Source organism: Elgaria multicarinata, chromosome 4, assembly GCF_023053635.1.
Source record: "Elgaria multicarinata webbii isolate HBS135686 ecotype San Diego chromosome 4, rElgMul1.1.pri, whole genome shotgun sequence".
Lineage (NCBI taxonomy): Eukaryota > Metazoa > Chordata > Lepidosauria > Squamata > Anguidae > Elgaria > Elgaria multicarinata.
In genome coordinates this window covers 26,414,076-26,427,084 of record NC_086174.1, presented here as the reverse complement: position 1 = coordinate 26,427,084, position 13,009 = coordinate 26,414,076, and the positions used below count along the sequence as shown (strand labels likewise).

At 40.8% G+C, this 13,009-nt stretch overlaps 1 protein-coding gene across 1 annotated transcript in view; it reads right to left on the bottom strand.

Moving 5' to 3' along the window:
* Window positions 1-13,009, bottom strand: part of THADA (THADA armadillo repeat containing) — a 173,912-nt gene that overhangs the window by 134,580 nt on the left and 26,323 nt on the right. Inside the window, exons 19-21 of the mRNA XM_063123991.1 lie at window positions 12,224-12,370; window positions 4,234-4,388; window positions 1,099-1,208 (exon numbers count right to left, since the gene is read on the bottom strand). Of these exons, the coding sequence (XP_062980061.1) occupies window positions 1,099-1,208; window positions 4,234-4,388; window positions 12,224-12,370 (412 nt within the window). The remainder of the gene's footprint in view (window positions 1-1,098; window positions 1,209-4,233; window positions 4,389-12,223; window positions 12,371-13,009) is intronic.

The following is a 13,009-nucleotide window of genomic DNA, read 5'->3' as shown; positions in this document are numbered from 1 at the left end:
ACCAGCTTGAAGAAAAACTGTGTGCTCTACGCAGATATACAGAGAGGGGGGAGGGGAAGAGAATCAGTATGTGGGATGTAGCTTGGCTCTTATACTTGGAGGCATCTTGCAGACAACACTAAAGGAACTCCACATTGTAAGCTGCATTGAGTATATTTCTGGAATGTTGGGCTGAATATTTAATAAATAAGATATCCTGAAGGGAGAGAGAGAAAGGGGGGGGGCTTCACAATGGCTGCTTCACCATTATGGAATTACTGCACCTTAAGAGACTCATTCTAGCTTTAAGCATATTTTGGAAATACTGCAAAACCCTGTGCTTTGGACTGGCTTTCAGTTACCAGGAAGCAAGTATATAGAGGAAGGTGCCAAGAGAGCATTGAGTTCTTGGTTAAGGAAGATATTGGCTCAGTTCAGACAACATGTTTCTCATGTGGTTTTAGAACTCCACGATGGAGTTTTTACACCACTGTTGAGAAATGTATTGTCCGGTGGGAAAAATCCACCCCATGGAGCATTTTTAGGGAAAGCACTCCACACAGAATATCCATGCTGTGCAGAGGAGAGTTCCTGCACAACCATTGTGTTATGTGTTGTGTAGAGGGCTCTGTGGAGTTTTCCGTTGCATTGAGTTGATCTTTCCCACTAGCAACAGAGTTCCCTGGCAAGAGAGGCGAAAGAGGCAAATTCCCCTTCTACGGGAGCCACCAAGATTGATTGATTTATTGCAGCAATGGCTGATGGGATAATATTGGAAGGACTGGGGAAAAGAAAGGGCAGAGGAACTGTCAATCAAACGTCGCAATGGATTTTACTCAACTTCATGGTAGCCCACAGTCACACAACAGTGGGTTTAGAATAAGTTGTGTGGGGAGTACCTCCTAAAAACTCAATCGTTGATTGGAGTTTTCACACAGTGTTAATTAATGTGTTGTCTGAACTGAGCCATTAGGATGTGTTGGAGGTGGGGGCTAAAATGCTGGAGGCTCCCTCAGACCTCTGCGAAAGACCAAGGTAACATCCAGATAAGTGACTCCTTTCTGCATGTAAGGAAGAGATTAAACAATAAAGAAGTTAATGGCCATTGGTGCAATTTACCTTGAGAGTACTTCAGTGAGCTTTACAAAGCCAGCATAGGCTAGCTCAAATGCTCCTCTGTGCCTAGACTTCAGAAGATGATGCCTGAAATATTGCCCAATATCTTTCACCTAAGAAGAAAAACAAAAAAGTTCATACACACAAATACTTTTGACAATGAAGTTTTGAGCGAAGACCAAAGTTCAAATACGGGGGTCATCTAAGCTGAAATATATCTATCCTACAGGGAAAGTTAAAAGGCTGCTGTTACTCTTGTCTACCTATTCCGATTTGGGGAGATGCTGAAATGTGAAAAACTAGAGAAAAGGATAAATGACATGGAAGATACATAGGTCTAACAGATGAGCATATAGGTCTAACTGTGACCTCTGTGGCGTACCACTTCAGACTGCAGGTAGGGCCTTGAAAGGGCCAGTGCAAATGTTCATATGAATCCTACTGAAATCTATAGGGCTCTGCTGCAGAGTTTATTCATGCAAGACAACTGCATGTGCAAACATTTCCCTAGCAGTGCCTTAGCATGGCTTGCTTGCAGAGGCTGCAAAACATTTTTTATCATTTCAAGGGGTGGCTATCAGACCGTTCATGGCCTATGCATGTAGCCTTTTTCCAATGGAGCATCTAACACATGATCCCAATCCATAACTGCATAAAATTGCTGCTCAGGCAGAGCCCCAGGTGAATAGCACTTCTAAAACAATAAATGTGGCTAGTTACAGATCCACTTCCATGGACACGCTTGACTCTGGGTCACATTCCCAAGCGTAATGCTCCTAGACGAGTTACAAGCCATGGTAACAAGACAGAAAACATGGTACACATTTGGGGTAGATGGGAAGGCGGCTGCCCAGGGAATTATTGTGAATACGCATATTTATATGTTCACAATAGACTAGGCAAAAGCATACATAATGGTCCAAAACCCCAGACACAGATGCACCCACTCTAAACTGTTGCCTACATTAGGCCTGTTCAAACAACATGCTAAGCCATGGTTAGGCCACTAACCCTTTTGCAGAAAACGGTTCGTGAGCGTGTCTAAACTATGGTTATATAGCCACCATGGTTAGGAATGATTCACACGACACACTAAATTATGGTTCACACAACACTCTAAGCCATAATGTTTAGCTCAAAATGCTTAACCACTGTGGCTTAGCAGGTCATCTGAACAGGGTCACTGCAATCTTGTGAATAATTTCAAATCTTTGAACCATAATTCTTATACTTCTTAACTTAAGTAGACCACTGACTCATTTGAGCGGCCAGTTTCTTTTTTAAAAAAAACCTCCCCGAATATAAAAAGAGGTTTAGCAGGCAAACCATTTGCAAAGCCACTGCCAGGAAAGTTTGTATTGTCTTCTGTGAGTAAACCTGGGAGCACAGCCCCATAGATTTCAATGGCACTCACATATATGTTCCTGGGTGGGCACCTTCAGCCAAATATGCGGTAATATATCTCAACCATTTATTTGTAATTACTAAAAAAAATTCTTGGAGCATTAATTGATCAGAGAGTGATAAATAAGATGATAGTAACAAAAATAGTCAATAAACAGAGTGCTAAATGAGAGATTTTGAAAGAATTGCTATTAGCCAAAGAGCCAATATTTATAGCTATGTTTTCATATGGAGCTCGTGGCACTGGCATCAAAAGGTGAACATAACTCTATGAAACCAATTCCTGTTTGACTTGGAAAAGAACAAGGAACTTAATGGTGGAAGTATACTGCTGGTCACTTCTTTGCACTCCCAGAGCTTTGCAAGAGTACAACCACAGCTGTCAGCCAGATGAAAACATCTGCTTGAGACAATGTGCAAATCAAAATATTAGCATTATTTCCATGGCTCAGCACACAGGACAGCATTAGCTGATCATCAGAACACTTTGAAAGCAGCGTTTCCATCTAAAGTAGTACAATGCATTCATATAAGCAGATATTTTTCCCATGAACTCTCCTCATCTCCACCTTCCCCAAAAAGATTGAAAGGGGAAAAAAGTATGCTATGTATATCAGCCTCCCAAGCTGGAAACTGGTTGGGTTGAAACCATATGGAAAAGGGAAAAGGTCATCAATTAAAAACAGAAATCTAATAAATCCAAAATATTTCCAAATGAAATACTTGTGGTAAGCTAATTTCTTGTAAACACTGCAATCCGTTCTCTTGAACAGTCCCAGATGGTATGCTAGCCTTTGTGGGCTTTAAAAAAAAATAAGGAGGGAGGGCTTTAAAAAAAAGCAGCCCTGAATGAGTATAATTCTGTCATCCAACCCAGGCGGAATATGATATCCTCAATCAATCAATCAATGTGTTTGCTGTCCAAAATTACAGACCATAAAGACTTTACTAAAATGGCAATTTCATCAGATCTCACCTTGCTGTCTGCCAAATGAAAAACATATAAGTGGAAGTGAAGCTGAAGTCAGTAAGTGAATCCTAAATGTTTAATGGAGATACGTAGAGCTGCCTTCCATTAAATGGAAGACTACCCAAGTCTGCATGTATTGAATACCAACTGCAGATTACACATGAAAGCACCTTTTTTTAAAAGGTTCTTCCAAGAGAATATCCAATCTGGTAACATGGTAAATACTAATTAAGATGGAAAATTCGCATACAATTTCCACTGCTGCAGTACTAGTTAATTCAACAGCATTCTCCTAGTGTAAGTTGTCATGAATTTTCCCTGAACATTTTGGCCTAATCTACACCAAGCAGGATACTGCACTATGAAAGTGGCATATAAAAGGTACGAGCCACACCAAGCAGGGGATAGCACTATGAAAGCAGTATATGGTATGTGTCAATGGGCCCCAACAGTTGTCAGTGCATTTCAATAAAGCAGTGGTGTGGCTCCTGCCTTTTATATACCACTTTCATAGTGCAATATCCTCCTGCTATAATTAATGCCAAATTATAGAGAAGTGAGCCAATTAAGAGAATCCTACATTAAAAATAAGCACAGCTGCTGCTAGGATCCAGCCAACACTTTTCTTCCTCTTTCTGTCAATAAAACATCAGCATTATTTGGAAAACAACGAAGCAGCAAAGAAAGCCCGCAATAATTCTTCCAGTATTTTAACCATTTCTCTAGATACAAATTTCAAAGCAAAGAATGATAAATACTCTTACCTGCTCTACTGTTATCAGCGCATCTAAACTGGGAACTGCCTGTAAAGGCAGAAGTTGACACAACTTCCCTAAAAGTAATGATATCTCCTTCATACTTCGCCAGCAACACACCAGCACCATCTGAGCTGTAACATCACATGTCTGCTGTTCTTCACCTTAAATTAAAAACACACAATGTGTAACATCATACAACGAAGACTTTAACAATCTAAAAGCAATTCTTCAGTCCAAAGCTATTTTTGATATCCTTTCACAAAAACAGCTTGGAGACAAAATCTTTTGAGTAACGTTGGAGAATCAACATCAACCTGGAAGCAAATCAGATTAAATACATTGCCGGGATGGCCACAGTGACCCAGTTCACACATCCTGCTGCAATTCTTGGGTCGTTTACCTAGGAATCACTGGGGACGAGTGAAGCGACAAGCGTGCTGCTTCATTATTTCTGCTTTCAATTAACAGAGAAACGCTCAGCTCCATTCCTGGGTTGTTCTGTAATGTGCAAACATGGAAACTCTGGGTTATTTATTGGTTAAACAACCCAGAGTTAACCCAACAACTGTCCATCATTTGTTGCAGTGTTAACTCTGGGTGGTTTAACTCACAACTAACCCACAATTTGTGAGGACCCATAGTTTGATTTTCAGTTAACTTTGGGTTGTTTAACCCATGAATAACCCCAAGTTTCCAAGTTTGGATGTTACATTAACAAATTTTGAATAGGATATTCATTTATTGCTCCAAACCATAAGCGGCTTGCATGCAGCTAAAAGCCTTTAAAAAGTTGAATCATCTCAATTTTAGCCAACATATCTATGTCTATTAAAAGCTACATGTATAAACATGAAGCCATAGGATTAAAAGGAGGAACGGATGTTTAATTATCTCAGTTGAATGCAGACTTCTTTTTAAATCTCAAATTCCTGGCATTTTACTTGTTTTGAAATGCAGGTTCTAATAAAAAGGCCATTTATACCTGTGTGAAATTCAACTACCCCATCTAGTGGTCTTTATGTGAACATTTAAAAAATAAAATAAGACAGACTTAAATTATAGGTAGTCATGCTGGCAATAAAAAAGGCAATGCAGGTTATGTAATAATTTTATTTATTTGAAACAGACAATCATTTTTCGTTATATTAAACTAGGCATCCTGCTAGCACTCAGGCAGAACGTCACAAAGCTCGAATGATAATTTATTACTGAAATTAATGAAAGTATTAGAACACAAATACTATGAAAGAATATTCCAATTAAATAAAATATTTTATTTATTCGACTTGTGCATGGCCCTATAATTGAAGCTCTCAGGGAAATGTATCTATATAAATAAAAATGTAACTGTCCGTTTGTTCCTAATCTAAAATCTCCGAAAGTTTGAAATTGCTTTGAAATTTTGACACAATGTTGCATTCGAATACGTGCATGTTTTTATGTAACTATATTATGGATGGGGACAAAAGTGTGTCTTAGAATCGAAGAAATATGGAAGTTCCAAGTTCTGAAGAAAGGTAATTGCCAGGAGATTCCAGCCTAGCAGAGGGGCCAAAACCCACTAACCTTCTCACCACACCTGTGACAGGTAAAAACATGCTTTTTTGGAAAAACAGCGCCATCTGTTGGACGTAAAAGCAACACATGCTGGTCAGGCTGGAAGATACATAAGCAGCAATGAAGCTGTATGGCGAATTCTTTCATTTCCCATACATGAACGAAGTCCAGCTGTTGTTCACTTAGCAGTACATCTAGAAAATGGACAACGCGTTTATTTCACAGCTGCAAATGTGCAACAAATAGCCCTGAATCCACTGGCTACAACGTTAACTGCTTTCTTCATGTTATGTCAAAATGACGCGTTTGCGAAAACACTGCTGTATTCGGAAGTGCCTACGTATTACACATGGAATGCGAGTAGAAAATCATTTGAACGACGATCAACCTGGCATATTCAAAGACACTACGATAGGCAGACTGTACACCGTGCATCCCAATCAAAATTAATGCTTCTTTCTTCGCATGCTGTTGGTAAATGTGGCCGGTCCAACGTCTTTCCAGCAATTGAGAATTGTCAACGGCGTTACACATGCCACTTTCCGCAGTGCATGTCAAGCTCTGAATTTATTGGAGAACGACCGACACTGGGATGTATGCATTAATGATGGGTGCAACACGTCACATCCAAATCAAATTCGTGCATTGTTTGCAATCATATTGACCGCCTGCTCTCCTTCATCTCCAACAGAGTTATGGGAGAAATATAAATCGCACATGGCTGAAGATATTTTCCGTTGAATACGCAACGAAAATTCAAATATGAACATGGATTTCACAGCAGAAATCTACAACGAAGCGTTGATAATGATTGAAGATTTGTGCTTAGAAATCACGAGCAAAGTTCTCAATCAATTGGGAATGCCATCACCGAATCGATCTGCTCCTGCTTCGTTCGATGTAGAATTGCGTCGTGAACAAAATTACAACACGGGTGATCTTTTGTTGTATGTGCAATCAAATATTCCTAAGCTAACGCTTGAGCAAAATCACATTTACGATCAAATAATGCAAACTGTAAATAATGGGGCTGGAAAAATCTTCTTAGATGCGCCAGGAGGAACTGGTAAAACGTTCCTAATTAGATTGATTCTGGCAGCAATTCGATCCCAAAATGACATAGCCTTAGCTCTTGCGTCGTCCGGAATAGCTGCAACATTGCTACCAGGTGGAAGAACTGCTCATTCCGCTTTGAAATTGCCATTGAACATGCAATTCATTGAAACTCCCACGTGCAACATTTCCAAAGCATCCGGCATGGGAAAAGTATTGCAAAAATGCAAACTTATTGTTTGGGATGAATGCACAATAGCACACAAAAAAATCCCTCGAGGCTCTTGATCGATCATTGTAAGATTTGCGTGGAAACATCAGACCATTTGGGAATGCAATAATATTGCTTGCAGGAGATTTCAGGCAAACATTACCTGTAATTCCTAGATCAACACCAGCGGATGAAATAAATGCTTGCCTGAAATACTCTACTTTATGGCGACACGTCAAGACATTAAAATTAACTACAAATATGCGTGTCCAGCTGCAAAACGATCGATCAGCTGAGATATTCTCACAGCAATTGCTGGAAATTAGGAACGGAAAGGTGCTGGTTGATCTGACCTCAGGACGAATTTCATTGCTTCATAACTTCTGCAATTTAGTGACGTCAAAAGAAGAATTGGTTGAAAAAGTATTTCCCAATATTCAAACCAATTATAAGAATCACGATTGGCTGAGTGAACGAGCTATTCTTGCGCCCAAGAACAAAAACGTCTACGAACTTAACAATATTATTCAGTCTAACATTCAAAGCAAGGCAGTCACATACAAGTCCGTCAACACTGTTGTGGAAGCAGATGAAGCGGTTAATTATCCAACAGAATTTTTGAATTCACTCGATCTGCCAGGGATGCCACTGCAATTGAAAATCGGCGTGCCAATTATCATGTTGCGAAATATCAACCAGCCAAAGCTTTGCAATAGCACGCGGCTTGCAGTAAAAAAATTACTGAGCAACGTCGTAGAAGCAACAATCTTGACAGGACCTTTCAAAGGTGAAGATGTCCTCATTCCTCGCATTCCTATGATTCCAACGGATATGCCATTTCAATTTAAGAGATTGCAATTCCCAATTCGATTGGCGTTTGCAATCACCATCAACAAAGCTCAGGGCCAATCTTTAGAATTGTGCCGTTTACATCTAGACACGGATTGGTTCTCACATGGACAATTATATGTTGCGTGTTCTAGAGTCGGCAAACCAGACAATCTCTATATCTGCACAGACAATGGAACAACAAAAATTGTATACCCACAAGCATTGTGAAATTAAACAGAAACGTGCGCTTTCGCTTTTCTTTCTTTTCCATTTAACCAGACTCAGCCACAGCAACGCGTGGCTGGGTACAGCTAGTATAAAATAAAACCTGATTAAGTAAAAAAAAAATACAATTATAGCATAGTTTAATAATTTGTAAAAATATATTTATTTATTTATTATTTGTAATTTAATTACTCATTAGTATATAATACATACTGTGGGAAAAAATAAAGCAAAATCTAATATTTTTAAATGTGCATAACATAATTATAACAAAATCTAATTTGCTGGGTTTAAGGTCCTAATTAGTATTTGTGAAAGTGCAGTCAGATCATGCAACACAATCAAGGCTTGCAACAGAAGCAACTTGAGAGGTGACAACATGGAAATGGTCCAACATTCAACTGCCTTTTAATAGTCAAACCACCAATTCAAATATGCTCTTGTACTAGGAATGGGGATTCAAGAAGATGAGGAAGGAAGGCAAACCCTTCACCAAGACTGTGTCCAGGTGTCTTAATCTATTTGGCCTGTTACCTAGTCAGAATTCTGGTGCCGTTAAGATGCTCAGAGGCGTGCATCCAATTGCATACCTTTTGAATCTATGCCTTCTTTGTCTGCAGGCATAGGCTGGCAGCCCTGAAGGCTTACTGGATGCCCCATTTAAAGCCCTAAACGGCTTGGGGCCAGGCTATCTGAAGGAATGCCTCCTCCCGTATGTACCTGCCCGGACCCTAAGGTCATCCTCAGGGGTCCTTCTCCACGAGTCCCTGCCAAAAGAAGTGGCAGGTGGCTACCAGAAGGAGGGCCTTCTCTGCTGTGGCACCCCAGCTGTGGAATGAGCTCCCTAAGGAGGTTCGCTTGGCACCTACATTATATTCTTTTAGATGCCAGGTGAAGACCTTTTTATTCTCCCAGTACTTTAACAGTCTATAAATTAATTTTAACTTTGCTGTTTTAAATTTGTATTTTAAATTTGTATATTTGCATTGCTGCTGTTTTATCTTGGTTGTGCTTTTGTACTGTATTTTATATTATGGTTTTATACTGTTGTTTTGAATTGTCTTAATTTAGTAAACCGCCCGGAGAGCTTTGGCTATTGGGCGGTATAGAAATGCAATAAATAAATAAATAAATAATTTCCAGCCTTCCCTTTGCTGGGAAGGAAATAAAACATGTAAAGGAGAAATGGCTCCAGGCAATTCTGAATGACACCAGAGTTTTTAAATCCTTTATAGTCCTGTCTCCAGCTAGCATATTTATGGCAAAACACCCCAAATCTGCTGGTTGACAATTATGGGCGTTGCAGTGCCACACAGCTGGAGAGCATCAGGTTGGGGAAGGCTAGCCTAGGCAACCATATCCAGCGGTATCATCTGGATATTAACAAGATGGCACTCTGCAAGCCACAGACATAAATCTCCTGGCAAGAGGACAGATACATTCTCTGGTAGAATTCGAACCACAGTAATGCCGTACCCCACAACTCCATCCCAGGCTTGATGAAAAACCTGACAAGAATACATTTCAGGTGCTTTAAACCAAGGATAATTATGAGACCTGTTACTTTTAGGCTTGGTATAGTGAGGTGGTTTTATTTAGACTGGATTTACCAATCTTATTATTTTAAAAATAATTAAATTTTCTAAGGCATTTTGTTTGTTTTTTAAAAAAATTGTAAGCCACTTTTTGGTTCACAAGGAAAAACAATACTTTTTAAAAGTTATGCTTTTCAAGCTCTTACAGGATACATTATATCTTCAGTGCTTATTATTGTGCTCTGTGTTGGATTCTGAAAAGAATACAAAATCTGTACTGTTAGTATACATTGGACATGGACACATACCCAGAATGAGAGTGGCACTGAACCCAAGCGGCATGGAAAGATGCTGGAACAGAGACAATATTCTCTGGTTTTATTCTGGTTGAACATTTTATATGGTGGTTTAAACTTCCATATTTTATGCTGTACACCTTGTGGTTTTAATTTTTTGTCAAGTGCCCAGAGAGCTTCAGCTACTGGGTGGTATTGAAATGAAATGAAATAAATAGAAAATGGAGTAAAGTATATTTTGTGTCTAAATGAACCGACAGGATCCCAGCAGCAGTAAGGCACACAAAAAATGTCATCTGGCTCTTATGGCTGTGGTAATAGGGTAGGGAAGAGGAGATTCTATTATTATTAATTATTATTGTTATTATTATTATTATTATTACGTTTATATACCGCCCCATAGCCGAAGCTATCTGGGTGATTTACAAAGATTTAAAATGTTGAACGTTTAAAAACCAATATACAAAATTTTAAACCATAAAAAGCATAAAAACAGACTATATATCAACTATCCAGGGGTCAGTTAAAAAACTCAACATATGTTGTTAAATGCCTGGGAGAAGAGAAAAGTCTTGACGTGGTGCCAAAAAGATAACAATGTTGGCACCAGGCAAACCCTGTCGGGGAGATCGTTCCATAGTTGGGGGGCACCACTGAAAAGGCCCTCTCCCTTGCTGCCATCCTCTAGGCTTCCCTTGGAGTAGGTACTCAGGGGAGGACCTTAGATGTTGAGTGTAGTGTATAGGCAGGTTCATGTCGGGAGAGGCTTCCTTCAGGTATTGTGGTCCCAAGCCGTGTAAGGCTTTATAGGTTAAACCAGCACCTTGAACTGGGCTCAGAAACGTACAGGCAGCCAACGCAAGCAGGCCAGAGTTGGTCTTATATGAACGAACCTTCTGGTTCCTGATATCAATTTGGCCTTGTATTTTACACAAGCTGCAGCTTCCGAACCATTTTCAAAGGCAGCCCCACGTAGAGTGCACTGCAGTAATCTAGCTTGGAGGTTACCAGAGCATAGACAACTGAAGCCAGGTTATCCCTGTCCAGATAGGGGCGTAGCTGGGCCACCAACCAAAGTTGTTAGAAGGCACTCCATGCCACTGAGGCCATCTGAGCCTCAAGTAACAAAAATGGTTCTAGGGGAATCCCCAAGCTACAAACCTGCTCCTTCAGGGGGAGTGCAACCCCACCCAGAACAGGATGAACACCCTCTATCTGTTCAGAAGAACCACCCACTAACAGCATCTCAGTCTTGTCTGGATTGACATCCAGTCCACTGTCGCAGCCAGGCACCAGTTCAGCACATCCACAGCCTCACCTGATGAAGATGAAAAGGAGAAATAGAGCTTCATGTCATCAGAGTACTGATGACAACACACTCCAAAACTCTGGATGACTGCATGCAATGACTTCATGTAGATGTTAAACAGCATAGGGGACAAGACTGACCCCTGCGGAACTCCATACTGAAGAATCCATGAGGCTGAGCAATGTTCCCCAAGCACCACTTTCTGAAGCCAACCCGCCAAGTAGAAGAGGAACTACTGTAATACAGTACCTCCCACTCCCAACTCAGCCGGTCGTTCCAGAAGGACACCATGGTCGATGGTATCGAATGGTTTCGATGGTATCGAAAACAGCTTAGAGATCAAGGAGAATCAACAGAGCCACACTCAACAGCCACATGACCAAGGCTGTTTCCATGCCAAAACCAGGCCTGAAACCTGACTGAAATGGATCCAGATAATCAGTCTCATCCAAAAGTGTCTGGAGCTGGCCCACAACCACTTGCTCAAGGACCTTGCCCAGGAATGCAACATTTGCCACCGGCCTATAGTTATTAAGATTTTCCAGGTCCAGGGAAGATTTCTTCAGGAGTGGTCTCACTATCACCTCTTTCAGATGGCCTGGGGCCACTCCCTCTTGCAGAGAGGCATTAATCACTTCCCTGGCCCAGATGGCTGGTCCATCCCTGCTAGCTTTTATTAGCCAAGAAGGGCAAAAACCCAATACAGAGATGGTTGCACAAATCTGTCCAAGCACCCTATCAACGTCCTCAAGCTGTACCAACTGAACCTCATTCAAGAAAACAGGACAAGGCTGTGCTCTGGATACTTTGCTTGATTCACCTGGAATTTTAGGAATTCATCTGTTGCTGCACCAGATGGAACAAACAAGAAAGCCAACTCTGCCTTTTATGGATTTAAAAGATATTCCGAATTCCCAGCAACTTGTAACCTCCGCCACCACAACCCTCCCTTACACACACAGCTTTCACCCCAAATTACCTCTAATTTCAGTGCAAATGTTTTCAGCTCTCTCATCAGCACAGTCTAGCCTGCAATGTTCTTTCAACAATTTTGCTCCTGAGAAATAATCATTCGTATCACATGGCTGTATCTCACGCAGAATCAACTGCAAACGCTCTGAAGTGTCTGTGGGCAAACAGAAAGTTGGCTTAGAAACAAACACGGTTACAACAAGAGTTGATTCATCAGTATTGCTTCAGCACGGAGTGAATTCTCTTCACTTTTGCAAAATATAGCGGGACTCATAACTTAGCCGTGTCCAGCACACAGTCCTTGGCCTTAGCTTTAAAGCTATGAATAACCCTGTCACCTTACCCCCTTCCTATTTGTCTGACCTCATACCCCAATACAATTTTGCTTATGACTTTTGCTCCTCCTACTCTCCAACCCCAGCTACTCGAAGGCTTTTTACTCCCTTAAATGAATCTATTCATGCCTAGTTGCTGCGCCTGATGCCTGGGAACATCCCCCCACCCAAAAACACCTCACCCCAACCCACCCCCAAAGCCTTTGGCTCAACTCTCTGGTCTCCATCCATTATACCAGGGGTGAACAATTTGTGACACTCCAGATATTTTAGCCTACAACTCCCATCAGCCCAAACCAGCATAGCCAATGGGGAAGGATCATGGGAGTTGTAGGCGAAAACATTTGGAGGCCCACAATTCGCCCATCGCTGCTCTATATGAACTAAGTCTAAATATATACATCTGTGTTCACCCATATTCTTACTTCATTACTCCTGACTTGCCACCTCTCTATCTG